Source organism: Tachysurus fulvidraco, chromosome 25, assembly GCF_022655615.1.
Source record: "Tachysurus fulvidraco isolate hzauxx_2018 chromosome 25, HZAU_PFXX_2.0, whole genome shotgun sequence".
In the NCBI taxonomy this organism is placed as follows: domain Eukaryota; kingdom Metazoa; phylum Chordata; class Actinopteri; order Siluriformes; family Bagridae; genus Tachysurus; species Tachysurus fulvidraco.
Genome location: NC_062542.1, coordinates 8,035,083 through 8,062,644, shown reverse-complemented (window position 1 = coordinate 8,062,644; position 27,562 = coordinate 8,035,083). Strand labels below are relative to the sequence as shown.

At 38.5% G+C, this 27,562-nt stretch overlaps 1 protein-coding gene across 6 annotated transcripts; it reads right to left on the bottom strand.

The window, feature by feature from the left end:
* Window positions 1-427: 427 nt before the first annotated feature.
* On the bottom strand, window positions 428-27,562 carry atp6v0a1b (ATPase H+ transporting V0 subunit a1b). 6 transcript variants are annotated; one of them, XM_027177300.2, is made up of 22 exons: window positions 27,451-27,562; window positions 23,657-23,848; window positions 21,715-21,793; window positions 21,348-21,445; window positions 21,056-21,184; window positions 20,632-20,714; window positions 20,390-20,516; window positions 20,197-20,279; window positions 19,304-19,397; window positions 17,768-17,980; window positions 12,294-12,444; window positions 12,027-12,166; window positions 11,570-11,733; window positions 8,751-8,841; window positions 8,529-8,647; window positions 8,119-8,335; window positions 6,927-7,034; window positions 5,219-5,413; window positions 3,144-3,161; window positions 2,455-2,572; window positions 2,173-2,344; window positions 428-1,214 (listed from the first exon to the last, which is right to left on the bottom strand). In XM_027177300.2, exons 2-22 carry the CDS (start codon window positions 23,771-23,773, stop codon window positions 1,121-1,123), a joined length of 2,610 nt encoding a protein of 869 aa, XP_027033101.1. In that variant the 5' UTR covers window positions 23,774-23,848; window positions 27,451-27,562; the 3' UTR covers window positions 428-1,120. The 6 variants fall into 6 exon arrangements, with proteins under 6 accessions (XP_027033101.1, XP_047664783.1, XP_047664782.1 ...); XM_047808827.1 differs by having other exon boundaries at window positions 5,219-5,326; XM_047808826.1 differs by lacking the exon at window positions 3,144-3,161.

Sequence of the window (27,562 nt, the reverse complement as noted above, 5' to 3'; positions counted from 1 at the left end):
GGACCATTAACAATGTAATGAGAATTTTCCATGGAGACATGAGAATCTTTTATAACTTGTCACAGTGCAAAAGTGTTTTTTAACGATGCTGTAATATTTTTAATAATCAGAGTAAATTTTACTTACCTGTGCTATATATTTTTTACTACCTTTTATATCAAATTAGTATATTTGTTCTATTCTATTCTATATTTAGACATCGCCAAATACATGAATAAACTGTAAATATAAATTATATTCCTTTACCATGCTGATATTTTCACTGGATTATTCACCAAGGTCAGCACTCAGATTTATGAGTAGTTAGGGGAAATTTTATACAGAACATTTTGCACATTACTATTCACTCAGTTGTGTGGTATTTGTGCCTGTAAAGTGTAAAGATATGTCTCAGTTATATGTGATTCTCTCAATTGATGTAAGTATATTTGTTTTTACCTCACAGACATGAAAGGGAATCCATCTTAATCTTAATGGCTTCATAAAGTTAACAATTAAAACAATTAAACAACTACACTAGAACTACTAATCGGGATTTATTTCAGTGCTCACCAACTATTGATTTATATATATATATATATATATATATATATATATATATATATATATATATATATATATATATATATATATATAATTTTGCATTTGTAACATCATAAATTCTTGTCTCCAGCAGCACTGCTGAATAAACCTTTGGTGGATCAGAAATGTGAACTACATGCAGATGATTTTAATAATCTGAAGAGGAACCACAGAAAATCTGAATAATTAAAGCAGCTGCATAACTTGACTCTGAATATAAGCAACTTTCCCAGATAAACCACAGATTCTGAATATGGCCCCAAGATATGACCTCAATATATTGTAGTTGAGGATGTTAGCACATCATATTCACAACAACCGTCACTGTGCTTAACAATATCACACATCTCACATACTGTATAACAAAACATGAAATAACCAACACAATGGTTTTCTACTGCCCACTTGGAATATCAAAGGTTGCCGTTTACAATTAACAAAAATGCTAAGAATCGGAATAGCGGAATATCAGGATCAGATACATGCAAAAGAGAATGCTATGAATGCTTGAAGTCTGTTGGGAGTATGAAGAACAGTTTTACTCTTCAAAGCGACCCTCCAGGATGCTGTCAAATGAGAAGGGCACAAACTTGAAGCCCTGGCCTGTGTAAAACTTGTTCTGGAATTCCACCCTAAATGCGGATAAATGGTACAAAACACAAGTGATACAATAATAAAACCCTTAATACAATAAATGTATTCTGAAAAATGGTCTAAATTATGGCCAATATAACAAGTAAACTAAACAAATCTTTATGAACACTAGCTAGTAAACAGTATCTGCCTCTATTCTGAGTAGAAATGGAACCCAAAAGCCATTTAGGCATGTAGTCTTGACTCAGTATGCTATTTGCCTTTTTTGCTACACAAACATTCACACACACATACACACACATACACACACGCACACACACACACACAGAGAGAGAGAGAGAGAGAGAGAGAGAGAGAGAGAGAGAGAGAGAGAGAGAGAGAGAGAGAGAGAGAGAGAGAGAGAATGCACTCCTTATCATAAAGGTACCTACAAATTACTATAACAGCTTGAGATATTTAGGATGATTGACTTTTTCCACAGACTTCCCTTTATCATGCCATGACTGTACTCTTCTCGCTTGATTTTGTTGGTAGTTCTTGGCTATCTGATAATCATGTTTGATGAACGTTAGTAATACTTTTCAGAAATCCTTTTATCCTTCACAACTGTTACAGAATGTTTATGTTCCACCACTCAGCAATAACTGTGACATCCAAAAAGCTATGTATTTATTGCATCATAGTCGAAACACTACATGATTTAATTGGCTGCCATGTAGTCATACTATATTTTTTATGATATTGGATGTTTATTTGTATATTTTGCTTAAGAAGAACAGGTGATTTTGCTTAAGAAGAACATGCAGGTCTGCCCAGGTTTATCCTTTGCTTATCCTTTACATTGGATCATTATACATATAATTTACCAACTTTAACTCACTGAAGAGTATCTTAATGTTAATTCTGCTTTAGCCTGCAAAATATTAACACTATACTATTTTTTGCTATTTTCTGCCCATAAGGTTATGCACTTATGTCTTGAAATGTGTGACATACCAGTGCAGTCGCAGAGCATGTAGGAATGCAGACAGACCCTCCATGACGAGAAGAATACACACTGTAAGTGTGGCAAAGATTGGGAAAATAATAGTCAAACCAAAGAATCCACCACCACTCGAAGAGGACAGTCCTATGTGCATCACCATCCCCCATAGCACTTCTGACAGTTCTGAGAGCAAGAGAGAGAGAAAGAAAGAAAGGTAGAAAGAGAGAGAACTGAATGCTTGCACGTATGCTTGCATTTATGAGGTATGTGTGCACATTTGTAAGAGTACCCACGTGCATGAGCAAGACTAAGGGCCCAAAGACGCAAGTAGGATGCAGTGTTGGAGATGCAACCTAGACAGTATTCAATGGTGTGGATGGCCTGATGGACTGCTACATCCCCAAAGTTAAACTGCAAAGAGAAAGAGAAGGCCACTTTACTGTGAATAACAGGTACTATACAGAGCGACCAAACCTTTAAAAGAATTTTGCTGTTTTCATATACAGTATAAAATAGTATTTACCCACTATGATTTTTGGTTGACCAAAAATAATTCAGACTTATTTCTCTCCCCACTCTCTCTGTTCTCTGCAGAATATTCAGATTTTATGAAGAAGTGAGCAGGTTAGACCTGACCATAATTTTCCATCATCATATCCTCTCATTGAGTAAGCTACAATGAGTCATTTCTTCTGAAACAATAGAACTCTCATAGATAACATACTAATACTCCCCTTCCTGAACATACAGCAACCAGTTAAACAAAGTGGTCCTCCCTTAGCAGTGAATAACCTAAATGCAAATAACAAACCATGTATGTGTGGACATATCTAGCATATAATGTATTCTCTGATAAGACAAATTTGTCGAACTAGGTTTCATATACATATCCCTTATCAATTATGCAAAATTGCTGACAGGCATGCAAATATTTGCACACACGCATAACCTCACACACACATGCTCACACACACATGCTTACCGGTTCTTCCTCTGAGTGCTTGAACAGAAAGCAGAAACGAATTGATTCAGGTGGTATTGAAAACCAAATTTCAATCATGATGAAACCACTATAAGTTTTAATTTTTTTATTGCATGATTTTTTTCCCATTGCTTCTGAACAGCTCATTATGCATATATTTGTGCACACTTATGCAGCTATCCAAATAGTCAATCATATGGAATCAACAGAATCAAAATATCATGCAGCTAAAATGTAATGGCTTCAGTTAATGTTTAAAACAAACATAAGAATAAAAAATGTGGTCTCTATTTAAATAGGGTGAATGGTGTAGGAATTACAGATTATATGTTTTTTTATAACCCAATTTAAGAAATCAAACTTAATAGGACAATTGGCTGACCAGCTATTCCACAGCCATGTGTGTGTTAATTCTATAATTATTTTACATATAAACAAGTGGAGAATAGAGATTAGATAGACAATAGAGATTTTTTGCATGTCAATTGCATTTAACATCTGTTAATATAATATTAAGTCCAAAGTGCTCAAATTATTCATGATTTGATTTCAGTTGATTGACAATTTTACAATGTCCAATGTAAATTGTAAATGTATTTACTCAGTCTCATAAAGTAATCAGTTTCATTGTTTCAAACTAATAATGTAGTCAGTAAGATAGAATATCCCATTTTAGTTATTATATTATATTATAATATATATTTCTAATTATAATTAGAAATTAAAATGTGTATTAACATAGGTCACAGATATTAAAACATCAATTTTAGTGAGAGAATAATAATAATAATGAAGGCTTTCTGAATAATTTTTTTTCAATAAAATTAACCAAAATGATAAAATGTCTAATAAACATAATAAAATATATATTATTGAAATACAGTGAAACGAAGAAAAAACATTAACTACTTTACTAAGTATTGAATATTTTAATAGAGGAGCGGTACTCAAACATTTCCCAACCTGGTGAGAATAGGACTTTGGTGAGAATAGGACTTTCGCAATGCTGGTTCCATAGTCTGTTGAATGACAACAGTGGCAGCATTAGGCAGGCTCTTGATATTGCCATTGTGGTGCAAATGCCTCTGCCCTGTCAATGAACTGCATTTCGAAATGATTTGCCTGTTTGCAACTGTTTAGCCTTAGGAGTTCTACATTAATTAATTCTTGTTGACTTGCCAGTATGGAAACATCAAACTCATATTACATCAAAACATGTAATAATCTTTCAGAACCACATGTGTTTGAATGTTGTGATCCACATTGCCTCACATGTAAATTAATTTATGCCCCTACAACATCAATGACATTATGTTGACTGACACTTAACATTGGTGTAAAGAGAGGAAAATAGGGCTGAGTAATGTATCTGAATGCCTCTAATACTTCAGAGACTGGGAAAACTTGATGGGTAACAATCAATGGAGATTTAAGATCAGACCAAAAATAGTGAACTCTCCATTTTGTTAGCAATTGTTACGCCTTTATCCTAGGAACTACATAACAGTAATTAATACAAAAGCATGCAACTGCACTGAGGTACATGTTAATATAATATCACTGATCCTCTTGATCCACCTGATAACTGGAGTGATCTATAGAACAACTTGGCCTTGAGTGTTATGACCTTATATTACTCACCATATAATTGAATGGAATGTACATAAAGAGATAAATAAGTGGCACATGTTGTTATTTAAAGACCCTTTGAGTTTAAGTATGTTTTTGCATAGCATATGTTATATTTTGATATATTGTATATATTTTGTTATATATTGAGTACCTGTCTCCAGATTTATGGTTTCTCCCTTTTCATCTGTCTCAAGCGTTATTGTTGTGTAAAAGGCAGCATTGGGTAAAGGTACTGTATGCTGTGAGATCCACTGTCTGCTTGTATTAGCCTAGGAACACAGCTTTAAGAAGACGTGTATCCATCCATTTTCAGAGCTTGTTTGCTGATCCCAAAAATCATGCCCCTTGATGATTCATTTATTGTCCCCCCAGCCATTTTAGAAGTGTGGGGATTCAAATGTCACTAAGTAACCTGCACCCACCATATCACATGTTCCACCCACCTCATCTGCGTCATCAGAATGCTGGGATAGCTGGTCGTGCTCAATGATTTCAGCCTCATCCTCAGTGGGTCCATTCCCGACCCGGACTCCCCCAAACTTCTGTGTGCCCTGTTGAGTGAGTCCGGTGGATGAGCTGGTTCCTGCTTGCTCTAATGTTTCTACTTTCTGAGCAGGGCTTGCCTCCCTCATCTGGGACTAAATACAAAACCCAACAAAGTCTGAATGGCTCACAGCATGCCACATGCTTGTTGTGCTGTGTGCGAATGGGTGTACCTATTCATAAGATAGCTACCCATCCCATAGGATTGCAGTTTTTTTAATACAACTGATACACTGGAGTTGTTTTGTTTTTTGTTTGGGTTTTTTGAGTGGGGGCTGGGAGATTGGGCAGGTACTTTCTCTAGCCTTTTTTTTAACAGTGATGTGAAAAACTTTTTACACTAGAGAGCATGAACTGTCTAAGATCTGCCACTGCATCTCTGTCTTGTCAGAACTTTGACTATACCACTCCAAAACCTTAAACATGTTTCAATCAGCCATTCATAGATGGACTATGGGATTTTCTTTTTAAAGTGCAGAATTTATGGTTTCTTCAGTTATGGCAAGTCGCCCAGGCCCTGAAGCAGCAAAATATTAAGGCTTTTGGCAGATGCCCTTATCCAGAGTAACTTATTTTTGTTTCATTTACACAAATGAGAAATTGAGGGTGAGGGGCCTTTCTCGGGTGCCAGGAAGTGGCCGCTTGGTGGTCCTGCGGTTCAACTTCACAACCTTCCAATCAGTAGCACAACACCCTAAATACTGAGCTACCATCACCATGTATGATAATGTTCTTATTGATTAAAGCTGCTTTAGCTCTAAGCCAGACGTAAGAGGACCCATGTCAGAAAATGATCAAATTAATACTTTTCCCCAATCTCATGGTGCAATCATGAACAATGACCTTATCAGAGACAAACAAGCCCAGCATTTCCTTAGATGTTCGTTGAAGCAGTTTGTGTGACTTCATGGATGAGTTACCAGTGTGTTTTTCACAGAATGTTGATAGGCAAGCTGCTACTGGAAAAAGTCTTCAAATTCTCTCCAATGGGATATAATGGCTTTGACTATGGTGTGTTGGAGTCCCAGAGCCTTAGGGAAAATGGGTTTGTACCTATATTCAGACTATTAATATAAATACATTTACAAATACAATAATTGTCTCTCATATCCCTTCTAGAAATTCTTTTAAACAACTGCATATTTAGACCTTTCAACAAACCTCATTTTGATATAAAGGGTCTATTTAAGTGCTGCCTGATTACTGTATTTGACATCATGGCCGTTCTAATTGAACCCAATTAACAATTACATTTGAAAATTCAGACAAAAATATAGAACAATTCAGGATACATTTTCAAAACATTGTAATTAATTTTCCTTTAAATTTCCTTTCCTTTACCTGAATTTTAGTGAGAGTAATTGCTATAGAAATTATGAAAAAAATAATTACACACTACACTGTACATTACTCTTCTACAATTGCACACTATGTAAACTACACTATATACAAACTGTAGTATTAGTGACATTTGAGTATTCTGTCTTACCCAGGATACTAACAATGCTAGATTCCTTTTTTTAAATTTAAATTTCTTTGTTCCCTGGAGAAACAATGAGTTTAATACCAACACAAAGACTAAAAGGACATTGTAGGATGGGAACATACCAAGTGCTTTTTCCACAAGTGCTGACGACGAAGCACCATAGTCTTCACCACCAACATGCAGGGAACACAGCTCATAGCAATAACCACCAACAAACACTGGATCCCCATCTAAAGAAATTCAAAATATGTAATATATTGCCAGATGTATCATGGGGTTAAATGAAAATGTCTCACGTTATGTTTGTAACCCAGTTCAATCAGAAAAGAAACAATATGCTGCGTCATGGCTTGAGGCTATTGGAAAAGCCTCTCCGAGACCAATGTCTGAAGCATGCGTGGAAACATGCCAATTCTACTGAAAAACAGAGGGTTGCCTGATGTAGCAGCACACATCAACAAGGCCATAAAAAGGCATCTATGTCACTGAATCCACATATTTTAATGGTCTGAAGGAAGACCTTTCTGCCATGCTGAATTTGGAAAAGCAACACAGTGTCTTATTCCCTTTCTCAGGGAGCATGTTTACATACGTATCCTGAGAGGTTTCTTTTTGAGGGAACTCAACACTGCATCATGGCTCAACACTATGATATTGTCAATACCAATGCAGCCACACCGAGCTACCTGTAGGAAGCCTGCCAAACAGGGCTTTGTGGCACCGGCACCTGAAAGACAGTTTGAGTCCATGTTGGAACTGTAAAACCTGATAAATATATTTGGAGATGACCAGTCTGTCAATGAACAAACACCATGCAAGGGCATGCAATGGGCTAAAACTGTGGAAGATGGTAGTGGAGTGGGCCTGACTCCTAGTGGAATAGGCATTCTTCACATCTTGAAGAACTGATTAATAGCAACTGTAACCCAATGGATGGTCCATGAGATAGGTTCAAGAGCAGGACCCAATGTCAGAAAACTGGTCCCTCTGCAAATGAAGGGTACAAAGCCTGCCATTTTAATGGTAGATTTTACAAAATAGATGGACAAACACTATATACAAAGACAATCCACACAGATAGACAAACAGCTTCCTGAAGACAAATAAGCTATGGATTTTGTGGCTAGATACTCTTTTAGTCTTGATGACGTGTGCTGCTACTGTATGTCACTTGACCCCACAATGTGTTTTTCCACACATGCTGTAGACATCTGTTTTGTGAAGGCATTTCTACTGCGTCAAATTAAGATGCAGCATTGAGTTCAATCAAAAGGTATGGGGAAAAAAAAGATGAAAAAGGAAATGTTTTTTTACCTGTCCTTTGTATAGAGCTTTATTAGTTGGATCGTTGTAGTTAAAAAGACACATGTTGATGAAGGCAATAAGGAGACTTGGAGCATCTTTAGAAGTGATTCCATCATAGGCCGTCCACTTATAGAAGATCAGCAAGGCCAAATAACCAAACAGGGAGCTCATAAACACAATTTCTGGGATAAAACCTAAGAAGATGTTCAGAGGCTTCTTAAAGTACCTAGAAACACACAAGACAACATTCAAAAAGACTTTTTAATCAGTGTAATAAAATGGCAATATGGTCTTATATAATACAGTGAATATTATAAGAATGGTAGGATCTCTCTCTCACACACACACAAACACACACACACACACACATACACACACACACACACACACACACACACACACACACACATGCTACTTACAGATGATTGAAGAGAGACAGAGTGACTCCAAACAACATGTGAATCACTCCTAGAATGATTGACATCTTCATTTTAAATGAGTTCAAAAAGGTTAGCTTGTTTGTAGCAATGTTCCAGACCTAGCAGAGAAGATTCACAGAAAGTTTTGATTGATGTTAAATTCTCAACTAGAATCAGTCTTTAGTGGTGGTAAAAAAATGTTTTTGTGTTTGTGTGACTTACTGGGTCAATACCCAGAGGATATGGTCCACCAAATACTCCTGGCACAACTGGGTCAAGTTGTAGAACTGGATTTCTGTCAAGAGTCTCAAACCTTCACAGAAAAATATTGTGCATGATTTCTTTGGAAAATAAAACAAATGCAACTTGAGGAGTTTTAGACCCTCTGACATGTAGTTAAAAACTTTATAGACGTAATGGAAGCAATTTAATTTCTTTACCAAACTATGGCTTGTCTACATTATATGGGCAAAGGTTTCTGAACACCTGACCACCATAAATGTACAGTCGTATGCAAAAGTTTAGGAACCCCTGACAATTTCCATGATTTTCATTTATAAATATTTGGGTGTTTGGATCAGCAATTTCATTTTGATCTATCAAATAACTGAAGGACACAGTAATATTTCAGTAATGAAAAGAGGTTTATTGGATTAAAAATATCGCACCATTGTGAAAAATATATGTATGCATACCTAAATAATTGTGTAAGTAGAAAAAAAAACACAAAAAATGCATTTAGAAACAGTTGAGTTCCCCCTCCCCTTCCTCACAGTGGTTTGACACACTGCCTGCTTTCCCAGTTCATCTCACCTACTGTACTGTGCACACACGAGTCAGGTGTGTGGCTGCGGCTCAGTTAATGTTGAACTCCATTAAGTAGGGTATTTTATTCACTTTAAATAAAGCAATTCTCTTTAATGTAGTTGATGCAGACTCATTCATAAATTAGTTGCGGCAAAAATGCTGATTACCGATGTAATTTTCCATGAATCTGCTATATTAGCGATTATAATATTACTTATCTAGTTAATGTTAGCTTGTTTACAATAGCTTGTTGCATAGCGTACTGCAAATAACACGCCAAAGCCGTTTTGTTGTTTTTATACATACAGCAGTTACTGTAAATTGATTATTTAATAATTGATTTTGTTACAAAACATTACTTATTTTATATATTTTTTTTCCACAATAACAGTCATGTTTATATTTTATTGTATGTTGATGGCTTAACTGTAAACAACACAAACAATGCAATAAATAGTTTTGAAGAAAAATCTGATTTGTCATTGAACCTGAGAAAAACTTTGAAAAGAACCATAATGACGCAGTCTCCATGCTACAATAATAATGATAAAAGCAAAGTTTGTCACTGTGGGGACATATCTTTATAAGTACAATTTGATTGTATTATTTGTGTCCCTCTTCAAAAATTGCTCATGAGAAATTTTATATTTATTATTCCCCCCTACTGTTACATGAAATTTACACACATGCCTGTAACTACTTAGCACTGATTAATTGGAACACACAATTGGTTTGGTGAGCTCATTTATCCTAAGACCGGAAAAGGAAATGCCGAGAGTGATGCTTGAGCAAGCAGAAGTCCTACTTTCAAACCTTTGTTCTATTTATAATAAATTGGACTATATCCGACTTGAGCGGACTGCACGGCGAGAGTTTATAGACTGCTGTGTCTTTGTTGGCCATTAGGCTTCTCAACACCCAGAACATTCACTTAATTGCTGTTTTGCACCTTCATTTAATTGTTCTTTTGCATATCACATTTGAATACCTCACCCAATAGCTACTTTAACAGAAGTTTATTTATGTTTGCAAGAACCCTGTGTTTACAATCCCCCAAAACTTTTGCACAGTGTTCTTTTTAGGACTGTAGTTACCTACCCAATGTGAAATCAAGTACTGCTATATTTTCGTTCTTAAGGAAACCTGGCTCAAGCACACCACAGAATTAGAGGAATAAATTTATGGTTAAATAAATTTATATAAATAATGGTTATTTCTTCCATATGACTGGGTGCTCAGGAAATGTGCAAACAATTTCAACATCTGAAGGCCTGAGCCAAGTTGTTGTAGCCATCTACTTCAAGACAACTAACGTTATCCCTGTGTTAAAAGAAATTGCACACTGCACTTCGATCTCATGAAATGTGTCTAGTCCAGTTTGCAGATGGCACTACATTTGTGGGCCTCATCAGCAGCACTGATGGGTTAGAATACAGGAAGGCATTAGAAGACAACAATCTCTGAGGTAGATAAGACAAAGTGATTATTGTTGACTTCATGATAATGTGAGCAATTACCACTGCACATACACATAACAACTGTAAGGTCTGGATGTGCATATGTCAGAGCACTCCCAACACTACCTGCCTAGCTATGAAGGCCCAGAAGCACCTCTACTTTTTGCTAGAGGCTGAAAAGAGCCGACTTCCCGAGTCCCATCCTGACCACCTTCAATAGAAGATCAGCCAAGAATGTTCTGGGCAGATGTCTCACTTTGTGGTATGAGAACTGCACAGGCTCTGACTACAATACCCTAGAGAGAATTGTGAGAACAGCTTACCATTGTTGAATTGTACAATAACTACTGCATCCACAAAGTCACAAGCATTACTTATGACCCCCCTACTCCCCTCATATTCTTTTCACCCTTCTACCATTTGGCAGAAGGTACTGAGGAAAACATGCCGCCTCCACCTAAGTCGACAACAGTTTTATCCTTGAGTCAGATTACTCAACATTCTGATGGCACCAAACACTCACTTGGACTATTCAAACTCCTAACCAAGTAGTGCATCAGAGTCTTTTTGCTGCAATGTTGCTGATACATTCATTGCTGCTACACTGCACAATAATTTATATTCCACTGTTCCAATATCCAGTACAAACAACACTGTTCTCTTGTTCTCTAGCTGATCACTCAGTCCTTGGTGATGCCTAAACAGTTCTTAGAAGTTTCATGAATAAGAAAATTAGGTATCTGATCTATAAAGCCTACTGGTTTATAATAAACTTACGTCCAGTTTGCTCCTTTGAAGCCAAACATGGGCTTGATGCTCCACCCAGAACCAAACATGTTGAGGGATTTGGAGAAACAGTCATTGTAGATCATTCCGGTATATATGGAAAATAGGCCCATTAAAAGGATTATATACCGGCCAGCAAACACCATGTTAAACATCTACAGAGATATATAAAAAGCAAAAGAAAATGAGAGAATCAGAAGGAGATATGACAAGTCCAGTAGTATTAAAATGTATTGTCTAAATAATTATGCACAAACAATGTAGTTACACGTAGCCACAGTGTAGTTACAGTAAAGCAACAATACACAAATAATAATAAAAAAAAAAACCTCAAATCACTTATAAAAGAGTATAACATATATACTATAATTCATAAAAAATATACTGCATTTTATAATACTTCACAACACTCAAAACAGATAATGATAATATAGTCAGAACCACAAACCTCATTGTCACGCTTCTGTGCAAGTAAGCGACTCTCTCTGATGACCAGGTAGAGGGCGGCACAGGTCATAAGGGTACCATGACCCATGTCCCCAAACATCACAGCAAACAGAAAAGGAAAGGTGATGATGGTGTAGGGTGCTACAACACAAAGAATAAATGAATAAGAGAATAATAATAAGATTAGTTCAATCTAATTAGGAATAATTTATATCTTGATATAGAATCCCCAAGGAATTGATTAAAACAATACTAAAACAATATTTGCCTGGGTTAATCTCTCTGTAGGTTCCAATTCCATAAGCATCCACAATGTTCTGGAAACCAGAGGTGAATTTGTTTGTCTTGTTGAAAGTAGGTGGAGTCTGTTTGGTCTGCATTCTATTCAGGATGGAAGGAACAGTGGATCCACTTCTTTCCTGCACATTTAATAACAGACACTCAACACAAGATTTAAACCACTGCAAAAAAAAATGCTATGTGTAATTATTTAATCATTTACAGTAAAAAGCTCCTTTCCTCTTTCAAGTGTTTTGTATATTTAAATAAAACATTAGGACACATTGCTCATTGGACAACAGGGTGGTGAATAGGGTAATGTTGCCAGCTCATAGTTCCAGGGTCACTAATTTAAACCTGAAATTGGGTTTGTCAGCGTACTCCTCCGAAGCTCACTTCCGCGGCGTGCACCTGTGACGTCATCCCCGTGTCGCATAACTTTTATACTCGGTAGCGCTATTTAAGCATGCCGTTCATGCTGGATCGTCGCCAGATCGTCGCTACGCACAAGCGCCAACTCAAGGAGATAGCTGCATCCACCAATGAGCTCATTCGGCGCATGAGCATGCTCACCACACAACAGGCCTCCTCGCCTTTTTCGATGCCACCTGCCCAGCCTCCCCTACCTGTGGTCGAGCAGAACTAAAACCCCATTCGGGAGCCACATCTGCCCCATCCCGAGCGTTTCTCTGGCGAGGCGGGACTTTGCCGTGCCTTTTTGATGCAGTGCTCGGTGATCTTCGAACTCCAACCCTATTCCTTCCCTTCGGATCGGTCTAAGGTAGCGTACGTTATCTCTTTGCTATCTGGGAAGGCCAAGATCTGGGCTACAGCTGAGTGGGAACGTCAGTCAATCATCTGCTTCTCGTTCGATGCCTTTTCGGCTGAGCTGTGCAAGGTTTTCGACTCCACTCTACCTAAGATGGACGCCACTCGAGCCTTGTTCGAATCATCTCAGGGGTCCCGCTCTGTGGCTGAGTACGCTGTGGATTTTCACATGGCAGCTGGGGACAGTGGGTGGAACCCCACAGCACTCTACGATGCGTTCTACCGCGGCCTGGCCCCCCAGGTGAAGGATGAACTTGCGGCCCGAGAACTCCCCGACGAGCTTGACGACCTGGTTTGTCTGGCAACCAGGATCGATCGCCGTATCCAGGAACGAAGAGAGGAGGGACCCCCAACCCGTTCCTTGCTTCCTAGAACCCCGTATACCAGGTCTCATTTTGAAGCTGGCAGATCATACTTGCTTCCCAGAAACCCGTATGTCAAGCCCTGCTCGGAATCTAACAGATCGCACTCACCTCCACCTCCCCAGCCCATGGAGATAGGACGGTGTCTACTGTCCTCAGCAGAGAAGGAGCGGCGCCGGGTCTACGACCTCTGTCTTTACTGTGGCAAGGCGGGACGCTTTGCTTTCGCGTGCCCAGCAAAAGACAGGGCTCGCCGTTGAAGGAGGAGCCCGCAGCAAGCCTCTGGTGTCTAGCCTCCCCCAAGCCACTCCTCCGAGCACGTTATCAGATCATGAGCCAAGAACATGATCTAGCGGTCTTCGTGGACTCAGGAGTTGATGCTGATTTCCTCGATGAGGAGTTAGTGCGTCAGCTGGAGATCGAGACAGAACCTCTACCCACCAGTCTCCAGGTATGGGCCCTGGATGGCCATATCCTTCACCGAGCTCGCTACCGTACCAAACCCCTGCTGGTGTCCATCACCAATGAACACACGGAGTGGATCTCTTTCCTTGTTATCCCCTCGCCTCACGCCCCTGTCATGTTTGGATTACCTTGGCTCCAGAAACATAACCCTCACCTGAATTGGTCCAGTGGCTGGGTCCTTGGTTGGGGAATCTACTGCCAGGCTCACTGCTCACTGCTCACCTTGACACCCCGCCCGTTATTAGTCAAGGAGGACCTGCCATCCGACCTCTCTCTGGTGCCTGCTGAATATCATAATCTGGGACAAGTCTTCAGTAGAGCTTGTGCTACTTCCCTGCCACCTCATAGACCTTACATCTGTGCTATCAACCTCCTGCCAGGCACTGCCCCCCCCTTGGGGGTGCCTTTATCACTTATCCAAGCCTGAAAGGGAAGCCATGACCCAGTATATACAGGAGTCCATGGAGTCAGGTATTATCTGCCTGTCGTCATCCCCAGCCGGTGCAGGGTTTATCTTTGTAGAGAAGAAGGATGGTACTCTACAGCCATGTATCGACTACTGGGGTCTTAATGCCATCACCCTCAAGAATCGCTACCCGTTGCCACTCATGACCTCCGCCTTTGAGCTTCTCCAGGGAGCCACCCTTTTCTCCAAGCTGGACCTTCGGAACGCCTATCACCTAGTCCGCATCAGGGAGGGTGACTAATGGAAGACCGCATTCAACATTCCCACTGGTCATTATGAGTACCTGGTGATGCTGTTTGGCCTCACTACTGCCCGGCAGTGTTTCAAGCACTGGTTAATGACATTTTATGGGACATGTTAAATCTGTTTGTGTTTGTTTACCTGGACGACATCCTCATCTTTTCTCGCACACCCGAGGAACACACCCGTCAAATCCGTGCAGTGCTCCAGAGGCTTTTGCAGAACCAGTTTTATGTGAAGGCTGAGAAATGTGAGTTCCATGTCACTACAACCACCTTCTTTTGCTTCATTCTGTCAGCAGGGAGTGTTCGGATGGACCCTGACAGAATCAAGGCTGTTAGGGATTGGCCCCACCCTGGAACACGTAAGCAGCTCCAGCAGTTTTTGGGATTTGCCAATTTCTATCGGCAATTCATCCGGGGCTACAGCTCTGTTGCTGCATCCTTGCACCAGCTGACTTCTCCACTTCAACCCTACTCATGGGGGCCCCAAGCCGAGCAAGCCTTCCAGAAGCTGAAGCAGCTTTTCACATCTGACCCCATTCTCACCTTGCCGGATTCCACAAGACAATTTGTGGTTGAAGTTGATGCATCTGATACCAGTGTTGGGGCCGTTTTGTCCCAAAGGAACACCAAGGACAATAAACTTCACCCGTGTGCCTTTTCCCGTCGTCTCTCCTCGTCTGGACAGAACTATACTATTGGCAAACGTGAGCTACTGGCAGTCAAACTCGCCCTGGAGGAATGGCAGCACTGGTTGGAGGGTGCGGAACAACCGTTTCTGGTCTGGATGGACCATAAGAATCTCGAGTATGTCCGGACAGCCAAGAGACTGAAATCCCGACAGGCTCGTTGGGCACTCTTCTTTGGCAGATTCAACTATCCAAAAATAAACAGGTTAAATTGTCTTTATTTGTCAATGTGCATGTGCATGCACTGTGTGCATCTCATCTGAGGTGAAAGCTCCCAAAATACACCCAGTTCTCCTAAGGTTGGCTCCAGATCCACCATAAAAGCCAAAAAGGCACCTGGGCAGATATCAATACAAAGTCATAGATGCATGTTTACGGTGGAATCTGTGCTGCAGAAGGTGGTGTGCATGCTTAGGGGGACATATGCCTCCTTTGCACCAGAAAGAACAAGGTGCTGGTTCAGAGCTAGTGCTGGTGCTGGTTCAAAGTTGGTTCCACCTTCTAAGAACTGGTTTGCCTTTCCATGGGCTAGAGAGCCATCACAGAGGCAAGTCTTACATCACTATATACAACGTTATACAGCAACGTTAGCGCAGCAGCGGCAAACACAACATCACCAATGGCGGATGTTGCTTTACTGTTAATGCTCATGGCTTTGCGAACCTACATTGGCATCTAAACGACACGAATCCTGGTTTTAAATGATTAAAAAATGGCGCTAAGGACGTTCTCCTTTGTCGTTTGTCACAGTAACCCCGCCCCCAGCCCCTGACGCAAGTGGTTCTTAAGTCTAGACCAGCAACATTTTGGTGCTACTTAAGAACCACTTTTCCTGGTTCAGAACCGGTACTTTGGCTGTCAAAAAAGAACAAACTGATTTTAAATTAGGCTCTAAACCAGCACTCAAACTGCCTTGGTGGAAAAGGGGCAATAGTGTGACCCCAACAGTGGGACAGAATGGACCCCATGGCAGAGCTGGCAGGGTCCATAAAGCAGGTGTTGCAGAAATGGATTGACATTCTCAATGAATCAGGGAGAGGGACTAACATTCTCTGTGGAGCATGGAGGCAGACACTACACATAAACGCAGGATGGCTCTGTTAACCAGCACACTTGCTGGACAAGAGTAAATGTAGGGTTCTCAAGGAACCAGCACCGTGTCTGGGAAGTAGCAGATTTCATAAATAGGACGACATCATCCAGGAGGTCAGCAGGAGGCAACACAATGAAGTCCTCCAGTGACTGTCTTGTTGACCTTAGACTTAGCAGGAGACCACCTATTTTTTTTCTACAAAACTTCACAACACCAGTGTCTTGGGTGCTCCAGACTAGGGTGTCTGTTGACTTTCTGGATTTTATGCTCATTTGCAACCCTGTATCTTGGACTACAGCAAGGATCCATTTGGTAGGAATTAACTGGTGGTATATGCCACTAGAATATCACTGGAATGTCAAATAAACATTTTGGAAGTCCAGTGGTGGCACAGACAGAGAGAGGGCACAGAGAGGACATTGCTTATTAAACTTGCGTATTAATAAGGGAAGTCCATATCATCAAAATTCAGAGCATCATTCGATACACAGAAAGGAGAAATAAGCAAAGCACATCAATGAGCATGAATCAGCGCTCTCTCTCTCACTCTCACTCACACACACACACAAAACAGAAAAAGAAAAACACATATTGAATAAAACATTGCCCTTGATCATCATCAATACAAAAATTTGCAATTTTATCTTGTAATGTACCAGCTGATTCTTTGTGGTTTAGTGATTCTTAATGGTGCAAATGTGGTGCAAATGTCCTTTGTGAAGAGCCACAGTTGATTCGCATATTACAGTTTTTCACCTAAAGGTTTGTCGTCAAACTCTGTTGTTCTGCACCATTTGTTCTGTTCTAGCCATTGGAGCATGCTTCCCAACACTTGCTAACACCACTTAAGACATTTGTTGGTGAACACATAGGTCTTTCAAGTGGGTCATGTTACTAGTACCGGTTACTTTGGGGTATTTTCTAATTAATGTCCCATGAGAATAGACTCACTCGTTTCTTTGGGGGTTGCAGGGTGAAAGCATGAGATAGAGTTGGTATTGTTGTCCTTAGAGCAAGTGAGAGAAGGAGTTAGTTTAGAAGTAAGTTTGTCTAAAAACTTTTGCAATTGCTTGCCTGATTAGAATTACTGTGAAAAAATTGTTTTGTGAAGATGCATGAATATTTAAATTTTTTCAGAGCTGAAAACTGAAGTGGCAGAGAGTAACAGGATCAAACCCTGGAGCTGTCAGGGAGCAATGCTACCTGCTTCACCTTTATGCCACAAAATCATAGCAGTAATAGAAAAAATTTGAATGGCATATGAAAAATTGAATGAAGGCAGCAGAGCATGAGCACAAATTAGAATTTGCTTCCTCACCGTGCCCCTCCGCAGGGCAAACTGTATAGAGTCCAAGTCAGAGACAGGGCACCACACTTCTGCAATTAAACATTTCTGTGTGACATCAATATTGCAGAGGTTCAGCGTGTGATAGATGGCCTTCATCTTCCTCACTTTGATGAACCATACACGCAAAGTTTTAGCAGCAGCCTGGAGAACCCTCTGCCGATGATCTTCAGTTTGATTTAGCACCTGCATTGGACAACACATGATGTTTGTATCAAATCCAGTGATACAGCAGTCAAATACATCTAATTGGCTATAAGAATATGCATAATAAACACCCAGGATTAAACTGATAACAGGACTGTAATCCCGTAACAGGACTTTCCTGGTTCAATAAACAAGTAAAAAATAAAGTAAAAAGAAATCTAAAACCACAGATTATTTCCTAGTGAGAATTATGGTACTAGCTTCTGTTACTTTGCCCAGAACCACAACTTTGTGTACATGTCTAGTCAAACAAATAATATTCAATTTATTAAGTTTACAAAATGTGGCTATAACATCAAAGCTGGATTTTGAGTCCTTCTGGTTTCTAATATATTATCTAGTATGCTAGATTTCAATGCATTTGACCCCTTCTTACGTACTTCCTCTGATTCCCCCATGAATTGTACACACCAAGATTTACACTCAAAGGGTATGCATTTTGCACTGTTGCACAATATGCTTATAATGCAATTCATACTCAAAATATCTCATATCTAACTCCACACCCTATACTGTCCAGACATGGATGGATTTCTCCTTTAAGCTTGCCAGTTTAACCAATTAAATTTCAATTCCATTCAATTTATTTGTATAGCACATGTAACAATTCACAATGTCTTAAAACAGCTTTACGGATGTATAGAAATAGAATAAGTATCAAAGGAAACATTCTCATTTGAGTGATTGGGTAACCACAAAAGAAAATCCTCAAAATTGTCCAAATAATCTTTTGTCTTAAAGACCAATTCCAGGAGTTATGTTTTTTTTTGTGATGCCCTGTTATCAAACACCTCCACTTCTCCACCACAATAACTATGGAGAAAATAAACATGTATATTTTTGACATTTTTGTAGGTAAAAAAAACTCAAATTAATAATAGTTATAGTATAACTATAGTTAACAGAATGTGATTTAGAAGTTATATTACACAATGTTAGTGCCAACAACCAGTACCACATCTATGTAATGTTTAATGTGTAATGACTGTAACCAGTTAGCCAACAGAATGTGTTCTATAGTAGCAACACTAGGTTCTATCAGTCTAGTATGAACATAGTGTGGGAAGTGATTCTGTTCAAAGTGTACAATACTGCCAGTAGAGTAAAACGAGATTTTACATTAATAAATACATTTGCTTTCTTTGAAATGGAGTCTTTGTAATAGAACACTTAATCAGGAAGGCATTATGTAACTATAAACAGGCTACTTAAGTTGTTTTAAACTACTCTCAATGTCTGATATATAGCGCCAGCTTTTTTTAAGTTGGCTTTAAAAACATTGACAGGTAAGGAATAATATACCATCTGCAGGTCATCAATGCGAGTGCTGACTCCAGCTGCCATCTCCTTTCTCTCCTGTGGTGTTTCAGGACAAGGGTACAGGGATGCACGGAACCTAACAAATAAATTCATGTATAAAGTTAGGTGAAAATTAGTGATAAGTAATTAAAAAATTCTAATTACTGAGTCCTTTAATTCCTAGAAGGTGATTTTGACATTATATTGTGCCCAGAACAAAACAGGTCTGTTAGGTGTTACTTTAAGATTTATCACTAAATATTACTTTTAATCCCAATGTCCTTCCTGCATACTAAGATTTTAATGAACATATTTTTTTAATAGTATACAATAGTGAAGTATGTTTTTAATAATATACATTTACTCAGTCAAAGTTAGACAGGACTGAAAAAAGTCCTCTAAAGTAATTGTTGAATTAAAAAAAAAAAGTTTTTGGAAAAAAAAAAAGAGTTTAAAAAAAATAACATTTTTTTTTAATTTTGCTAGAATTAGAACCTCCAAATTTATTGGGAAAGTTAAAGCAGCATAAACAGGCAGAAGTATGACCAGATAGAGTCATAGGCTTTCACTCTCAAGCTGATGCCTAGGTGAGACATGCTTCAATGTCAGAAGCTACAAGTGAAAGTGTTATGCAGCAAAATATCTTGCAGTATACAGAGGCTAAGCCTGTTCTTAATCATTTAAATTATTCTTAAAGTTGGTCTGTGTGACTGACATCAAAATTTGCAGTCAGTCAGCTGAATAGAATTATCTATTATACTCATATGTTCTAATAATTGTATAATATTACACCTACTATCTATTATCTAAATATCTGTTTAAACATTTAAACAGAGCATCTATATTAAATATTAACAAAATCAATACATTGTCTGTACAGGAAAATGGTTACCTACCCCTCACAAATCTTCTTTACACGGTTTTTGAGTTGGTCCCCTTGGAAAAAGATGATGAATACTGACTTATGAACTTGATCTCCCTGTAACACAAATAAAATACCGTTGTAAGGTTCATGATCTTATCAGCTTATTAAGGATTTTAGTAAAAAACAAGTGACCATAATAATCATCCAAGAGCGGTAACACTCACTGTAGTGGGATCCTCAAGGGGGTCCTCAATCTCAGCCAGTCGTAAAAAAACATTGCCACGGCAAACCCTCCAAAGCATCCGTTCAAAAGTGGGTATACGTTCACGACTTATTACACCAGCAACAAACCTACAAAACCAATCTTGTTTATATAATGTTCAGATACTTTGATGACAGACAGGAAATTAGGAAGCAATGACATCAGGTACTATGACTATCACATTGTAAATTAAAGAAGACTCACCCAAGCCGCAGTGGGGCCCCTCTTCCCACCTCACTGGGATCCAAAAGAGATGAAGTCTCTTCCAGCAGGTTGGGGTCTTCCATCTAGTAATTACAATAAATGTAATTTGGTTAAGTAAAACCTGGTTAACTGAATGCTATGTCAAACAATATACACTCAATTACATTTTTTCAGGAACATTATAATAAGCCTGGCTGGAGCCTCTCTTTGCTCTCAAACAGCTTAAATTCATTAATGCATGGATTCCACAAAATGTTGTAAATATTCCTTTGAAATTCCAGTCCAGGTTGACATGATTGTGTCATGCAATTCCTGTAGAATTTTCAGGTGCACTATAATGCTGCAAATCTCCTATCTATGAGTTGTGTGTCATCCATAACATCCATATAATTGATAACAGGTCAAATAACAGACAAGACCCGACCTCATCAAAGAACTGCTGTGTACGTCGTAGGATGTGCTTTAATTCAGTCAGCTCCAGAAAATTCTTCTTCAGGGCTTCTTGGTTTGTGTTGATTTCCTTCAGTTCATTCTCCAGCTTCTCAAAAGTTGCCTGTCAAATCCAACATGAAAATGAAAAAATAAAATTGAAAAATTGATCCGTATAACTCAATAGCACTTTCCTAGATGTCAGTATTAAACTTAATATATTTAAATATACCCACAGAACATAAAAGCACAGTAAAAAATAAAATAAACATAAATAAACAACAGACCTCAAGATCGATCATGTCTCGTGGAAATGGTACTTCTGGATTTTCACCAGTGTCCATGATGGGGATGTTGGCTTTCTTAATCTCCTTCTCTACAAAACCTGTGAGGATTAACATATTCTCAATAAAACAGGCTACATTTTTCAGCATTTCATCAAATGTCCACATGCCAAGGGACAAGGTAAATAGGTACCGGGTTAAATTAAAGGCTTCTACTCTAAAAATTTCACAAGAAGGTTTAACTGTCTCAAAGCCAAGTATGAATCCATCCATACATTAGATTATCAAAAATTGAAACACATTCCCTTTAAAGAGAAAATATTTTCCCTTTTAGATTTCCTCTGGAGAGACATTAAAGTGTGTAACTTACGCAGCTTTCTATCCATCTCCTCACAACGCCTAACTTCATTCACAAACTTCCTCTGGAACACATTCACATCGGGGTTCAGCTACAAAAGGGGTGAAACACATGGTTAGTTTACATTCGATTCAAGGTTTACAGAAATCTGAAAAGACACATACTTGTAAGAAGCATTGTATTTTTTTTTTAGTATTTTAATATAATTAAACCCATTACTGTTAATGCAAGTAAAGAACAGTATAAAAATGTATGATGATGATATGACTTATAAAATGTTATTACTCACATTTCTGATGTATAAGAAAATGTGATGAATTATTGGCAAATATCTCAACATCAAATAAAGATTTTTTTTTATTGATTCCCTTAAAGTATCTATATGTTGGAGATCTAAAGAACTTCTAAAACTGGTAGTTTACTATAAGAAAAAATGTTTACTTTCTTTTTTACCATATATTTATTAGAATAAATAATAAGTTAGGTAGCTAATCATAACTGTTTCCCTCCATTGTTAAGTGGTGGGTTCATAAAGTGCATCAACTCTTAAATGCTGTTTTCAGTTATATTTAGACATACCGTATCTCACAGGAGTACACCCCTCACATTTTTGTAAATATTTTATTATTTTTACGTGTGACAATGCTGAAGAAATGACACTTTGCTAAAATGTAAAGGAGTGAGTGTACAGCTTGTACAACAGTGTTTATTTGATGTCCCCTAAAAATAACAACACACCATTAATATACAGCCTATACAGCCATTAATGTCTAAACCGCTGGCCATTATTATCATTTTGGAATACTGCCCTGCAACCCAGTCTCCGAAGGGAGGGGATCATGCTCTGCTTCAGTATGTCACAGTACATGTTGGCATTCATGGTTCCCTCAATGAACTGTAGCTCCTCAGTGCCGGTAGCACTCATGCAGCCACAGACCATGACACTCCCAACACAATGCTTGACACACTTGTCTTTGTACTTCTCACCTGGTTGCCACCACACACAAATAATTTTATCTTTAGAAGAGGCTTCCTTCTGGGAAGACAGCCATGCAGACCAATTTGATGCAAAGTGTGGCGTATAGTCTGAGCACTTACAGGCTGACCCCCACTCCTTCAATCTCTGCAGCAATGCTGGCAGCATTTATACATCTATTTTCCAAACACAACCTCTGGATATGACGCTGACCACATGCACTCAACTTCTTTGGTCGACCATGGCGAGGCCTGTTCTTAGTGGAACCTGTTCTGTCCAAGGTCTTGGTCACCGTGCTGCAGCTCAGTTTCAGGGTCCTGGAAAACTTCTTATAGCCTATTCCATCTTTATGTAGAGCAACAATTCTTTTTTTCAGATCCGCAGAGAGCTCTTAGCCATGAGGTGCCATGTTAGCCTTCCAGTGACCAGTATGAGAGAGTGAGAGAGATAACACCAAATTTAACACATCTGCTCCCCATTCACACCTGAGACCTTGTAACACAAATGAGTCACACATGACACCGGGGAGAGAAAAAGGCTAATTGGGCCCAATTTGGGGTGTACTCACTTTTGTGGCCAGCGGTTTAGACATTAATGGCTGTGTGTTGAGTTATTTTGAGGGGACATCAAATTTACACTGTTATACAAGCTGTACGCTCACTACTTGTATTGTAGCAAAGTGTCATTTCTTCAGTGTTGTCAGATGAAAAGATATAATAATAAAATATTTACAATGCTATATTTGGATGCTATAGATTTAAAAAAAATCTCATAACTATACTGAACATCCTCTTAACATATTCTTTACTTTAGGCTTTATAGAATAAAGTTAAGGAAGAGTAATGACTCATAATACAACTTGATGTGCTTTACAGAGACTTCAAGAACATTTACCTCAGGTAGGGCATATCTAATTAAACTTTAACAATAAGTAATGACCAAATTTCCCCATCCTCTACCAAATACTTGAATACTCACATCCCTGAACTGCACCATTCCAAGCTCCCCCAGTTCACTAACACAGCAATATGCAGCCTCCGATTGCAGGAAGAGCTGTGCTAGGGTCATCTCCTCACTACGGAATAGCTCTCCCATTATGCTTCACGGCCAACACAGTTAACACAGGAGAAAAAAAATTCCAGATTCCACTGCTAGCACAGAAGAGAAAACCTGTGAGAAAAGACATACTGCTGTTAGACAATTTATTAGCATGCACATACAGAACATGATAAATTGCATTTTAACATTGATTTTATGAAATTCTGTTCAAACAAAGTAAACAGAGTCCTACCCACAGCCCTTGATTTTATTCCATCTTTTCCAATTTACAGGTAGATATGCAAGGTGTATATTTAAATGATAATGTCATTGGTAGTGGTATTCATTGATAGAACATATGAAGCTTTATCAGGTTACACATATTCACACATTGCTTAAGTCCTTGCCTAAAACTTTTTTATTTTCCGCCAGCAGTTCATGCCTTCATGGCTTAAAGATATTTCTCAAATATACGGCGCCAAGATAGGGATTTCCTATAGCATCTAGACTACTCCCTTTAATAACAATCAATTACCTTTAATCCTAATAAAAAAATCAGGGATATCTAATGCAGTCTGAACATGAATATAAAGTTTTTCTCCTTGGCTATCAAATGCAATGTACAGTAATCTAAAAGCGTAATCATTATATGAATGAGAAGATAGTACACACTGAACTAAATCTAAATGAGTCTAATCTAAATCTAAATGAGTCTAATATTAGATGTCCATCTAATGCTGCATGAATAGTCCTAGTTGTAATTATTTGTAATGTCTAGAAATGTATTTTTAATTTAATATTATAACTCCCATGATCATTATTCAGAAGGCTATTAAAGAGAACGTCCCAGCTTCATGTTTGTATACATGCTGAGGATTACTTGGCTAATGAGGATATGAGATACTAAACAGAGGATAAGATCAGGAAATTGTGTGTGTGTTCATGGTTATTTATAGCCTAAAATGTTGGGCTAGTAGGTTACTGTTTTTGAACACCAAATAATTTTCAGGAGGAAGTGTTTTTACATGCACATTTTAACATACATGTGCCCTGGCCACTTTCTTAAAAAGGTTTGTATAAGTTACATGGAATCTAAAAAAGGCACTCATCAGAGGCTGTCGTTACCTGGAACCTTCTCACCAGTTTCAAATGACAGGGATGGGAACCCTGGGGAGTATTTTTTTATTTACCCCTCCTAACCATTGGGGGCAGTGTTTCAATACTTGGTTCAGCTTTACCAGTATGATTGTGGAAAGATGATTGGACCTGCTCTCAGTCCACTTGAATGGTGATATTGATTAAAGGGTGCATAATGATACAAAGGTAGCAGAGAAACATACAGTATTATATCTGTACTGAAAGAACGAACCTATGAGAACTGCCCACACTTTAGATGTAATGACCCATTATGGTAGGGTCCTGAACCCTTGCTTCTTTTTGGCTACACACTGGCTACCCTGCTTAGCAAGGGGAAACTGGGGTCAAGCTGTCACAACAAAAATATGATCCAGTTTAGGTAATACCGTAAGATGGGCATCTCAAGGATCATTTAGGCCAATCAATTGATGTGGTGAGATATAACCTTAAACAGGAATCCTGCATTTGTCACAGTTACTCTCACATCAAGAATGGGGCCTTCTAAAAATGCACTTCAACATCCTGTATTGGCAGAAGATCAGTAGATTAGGAGCTCAGAGACACAAAAATTCCTGGGTGAAATCTCAGTGTGGGCTCTTCAGAAACATCTCACATCCCACAGAAAATCTGTAGTAGTGTTAATAGTTGCTACATATAATTTCAGTGTAGAAGAAGATCCCTTGTCTAGCAGCTCTTACAAAAGGGATATGGCAGTATATGCATGAGCATGCATGCATTTTACCTAAAAAAAAAAAATCTGAGGTTCAATCCAAAAAAAGTCCAAAAGAACAATTCAGACCTATAATTTTTTTATCAGAGCTTAGTTCTTTTAAATAAATGTCAATTATTCTGAGGGCATCTAAAGATAAAATAAATAAATTTTATGTACAGAACCCCATGAATGGAGCAGAAAAAAATCCCATACTAATATAAATTTGTGGTTAAATGTGATGTGGCAACACCTCCATCCATCCATCCATCCATTTGAGGCATGAAATCTGTGGTTCTGTATATTTATGTTATTGAATGTTTTGCATGTAAAATGTATTTATTTGTGCACTTTGTTATATTCTTAAAATGATGAAAGCCAAACAGTAATCAAATGTAATCACATGTACATTGTTGACAGGTTCTGTATGTGCATTGCTACAGCACAGTTACAAAGGCATCAGTATTTTTTTTCCACAAGCCATCAGACTCCTTAATAACTGAACTGAACTGTACTGAGCACAACACACACATCAACTGTATGGACTGTACAGACCTACACCTAATACTGTACACACTCCCAATAGATATCCATCAAACTGTCTACATGCTGTTTTGCACGCTGTTTTTTGCTCTTTGTACTTGCTGTCTCACATTTCACATTTGCACAATCCTTTACAATATCTCAGATAACTGCTGCTATAATACTAATGTGTTCATTTCAGTATTTCTGCACACACAATATTGTTGAACATACAGTATTTACACTGGTCGGAGCTGTTTTTGTGTATTGTCTTGTATTTTTTGTTTGCACTGTCTTTTGTCCTGCACTGTCTTGTTTGTCTTTTGTCCTGCAGTGTCTTTCTGTCTTTTTGTCTTTTCCTGCACTTCGTTTCTGTCTTTTGTCCTGCACTGTGATTTTTGTGTTTTGTCCTGCACCGACTTCTTGTCCTTTGTCCTGCACTCTCTTGTCTTTTGTCCTGCACTGTCTTGTCTTTTGTCCTGCACTGTCTTTTGTCATTCACTGTCTTCTTGTCCTGTACTTTCTTTCTGTCTTTTTTTCTTTTATCCTGGACTGTCTTTTTGGTCTTTTGTCCTTCACTGTCTTCTTGATCTGTACTGTCTTTCTGTCTTTTTTTCTTTTGTCCGGCACTGCCTTCTTGTCTTTTCTGCTTGTTCTTCAGTCTGTTTGCACCAGGTCACACAGACGCACTTTATGTATCTAGGACTAACTTACTAAGTCCTTATCACTGTCTTTGTTCTATGTAGCACCAGGTCCTGGAGAAACGTTGTCTCATTTCACTGCGTACTGCAACAGCTATATATGTTTGAAATGACAATAAAAGCTTCTTGACTATTGACTCTAACAGCAATATTAATCCAATAGTCAATTTTCATTGATGAAAATTAGGCCGAGGTGTATGACAATTAATCATAAAAATGAGACATGCTATTATGCTGACTGTTTGATGACAAATATTTAAAATATAGTCAGACAATATAGAGAATATTAGAGAATATAACGTTTCCTGTTAAAGCTATAATCCGTGTAGAAAGATGATGCATCCTCATCTGAGACACTGCGTCCTTCACGCTCCAAGGGCGCCATTGCTCGCTTCCGCGTCTCTGATCATATGCTTGGAATTGACATTTTGAATACTACTGTTATAGATCGTGTGTTATATATCCTTTAGAATATATTGTCATCAGTCACAAGAGACATCAGTGATATTTAATTATATATATAAAAAAGCGATATAATAAAAACATGAAGGTGCATGCAGAAGATGACTGTACGGTACAATAGCTTATGTAAACACACCATCCGGTCTGATAATAGAAATAAAAATAAAAATACTCAGTTAAACGGATACCGTAAATTTGCTTACCCTTATAGAGAAGATGCGCCGTCTGTCCCTGCTCCTTAGTGAACAGATGATGGTGACGTCACTAGCAGGGCGAGAATATGACCACGTGATCAGATTATTCCCAGTAAGAGAT

Bases quoted from the DNA above. Each gene is read 5' to 3' on its own strand.
- atp6v0a1b (XM_027177300.2), bottom strand. From the start codon at position 23,773: ATGGGAGAGCTATTCCGTAGTGAGGAGATGACCCTAGCACAGCTCTTC. The intron at 12,167-12,293 runs GCAAATATTGTT...TTTGTGTTGTAG, and splicing joins CTACAGAGAGATTAACCCAG to CACCCTACACCATCATCACC. The intron at 8,336-8,528 runs GTAAGTAGCATG...GTGTGTTTCTAG, and splicing joins CTGTCTCTCTTCAATCATCT to GTACTTTAAGAAGCCTCTGA.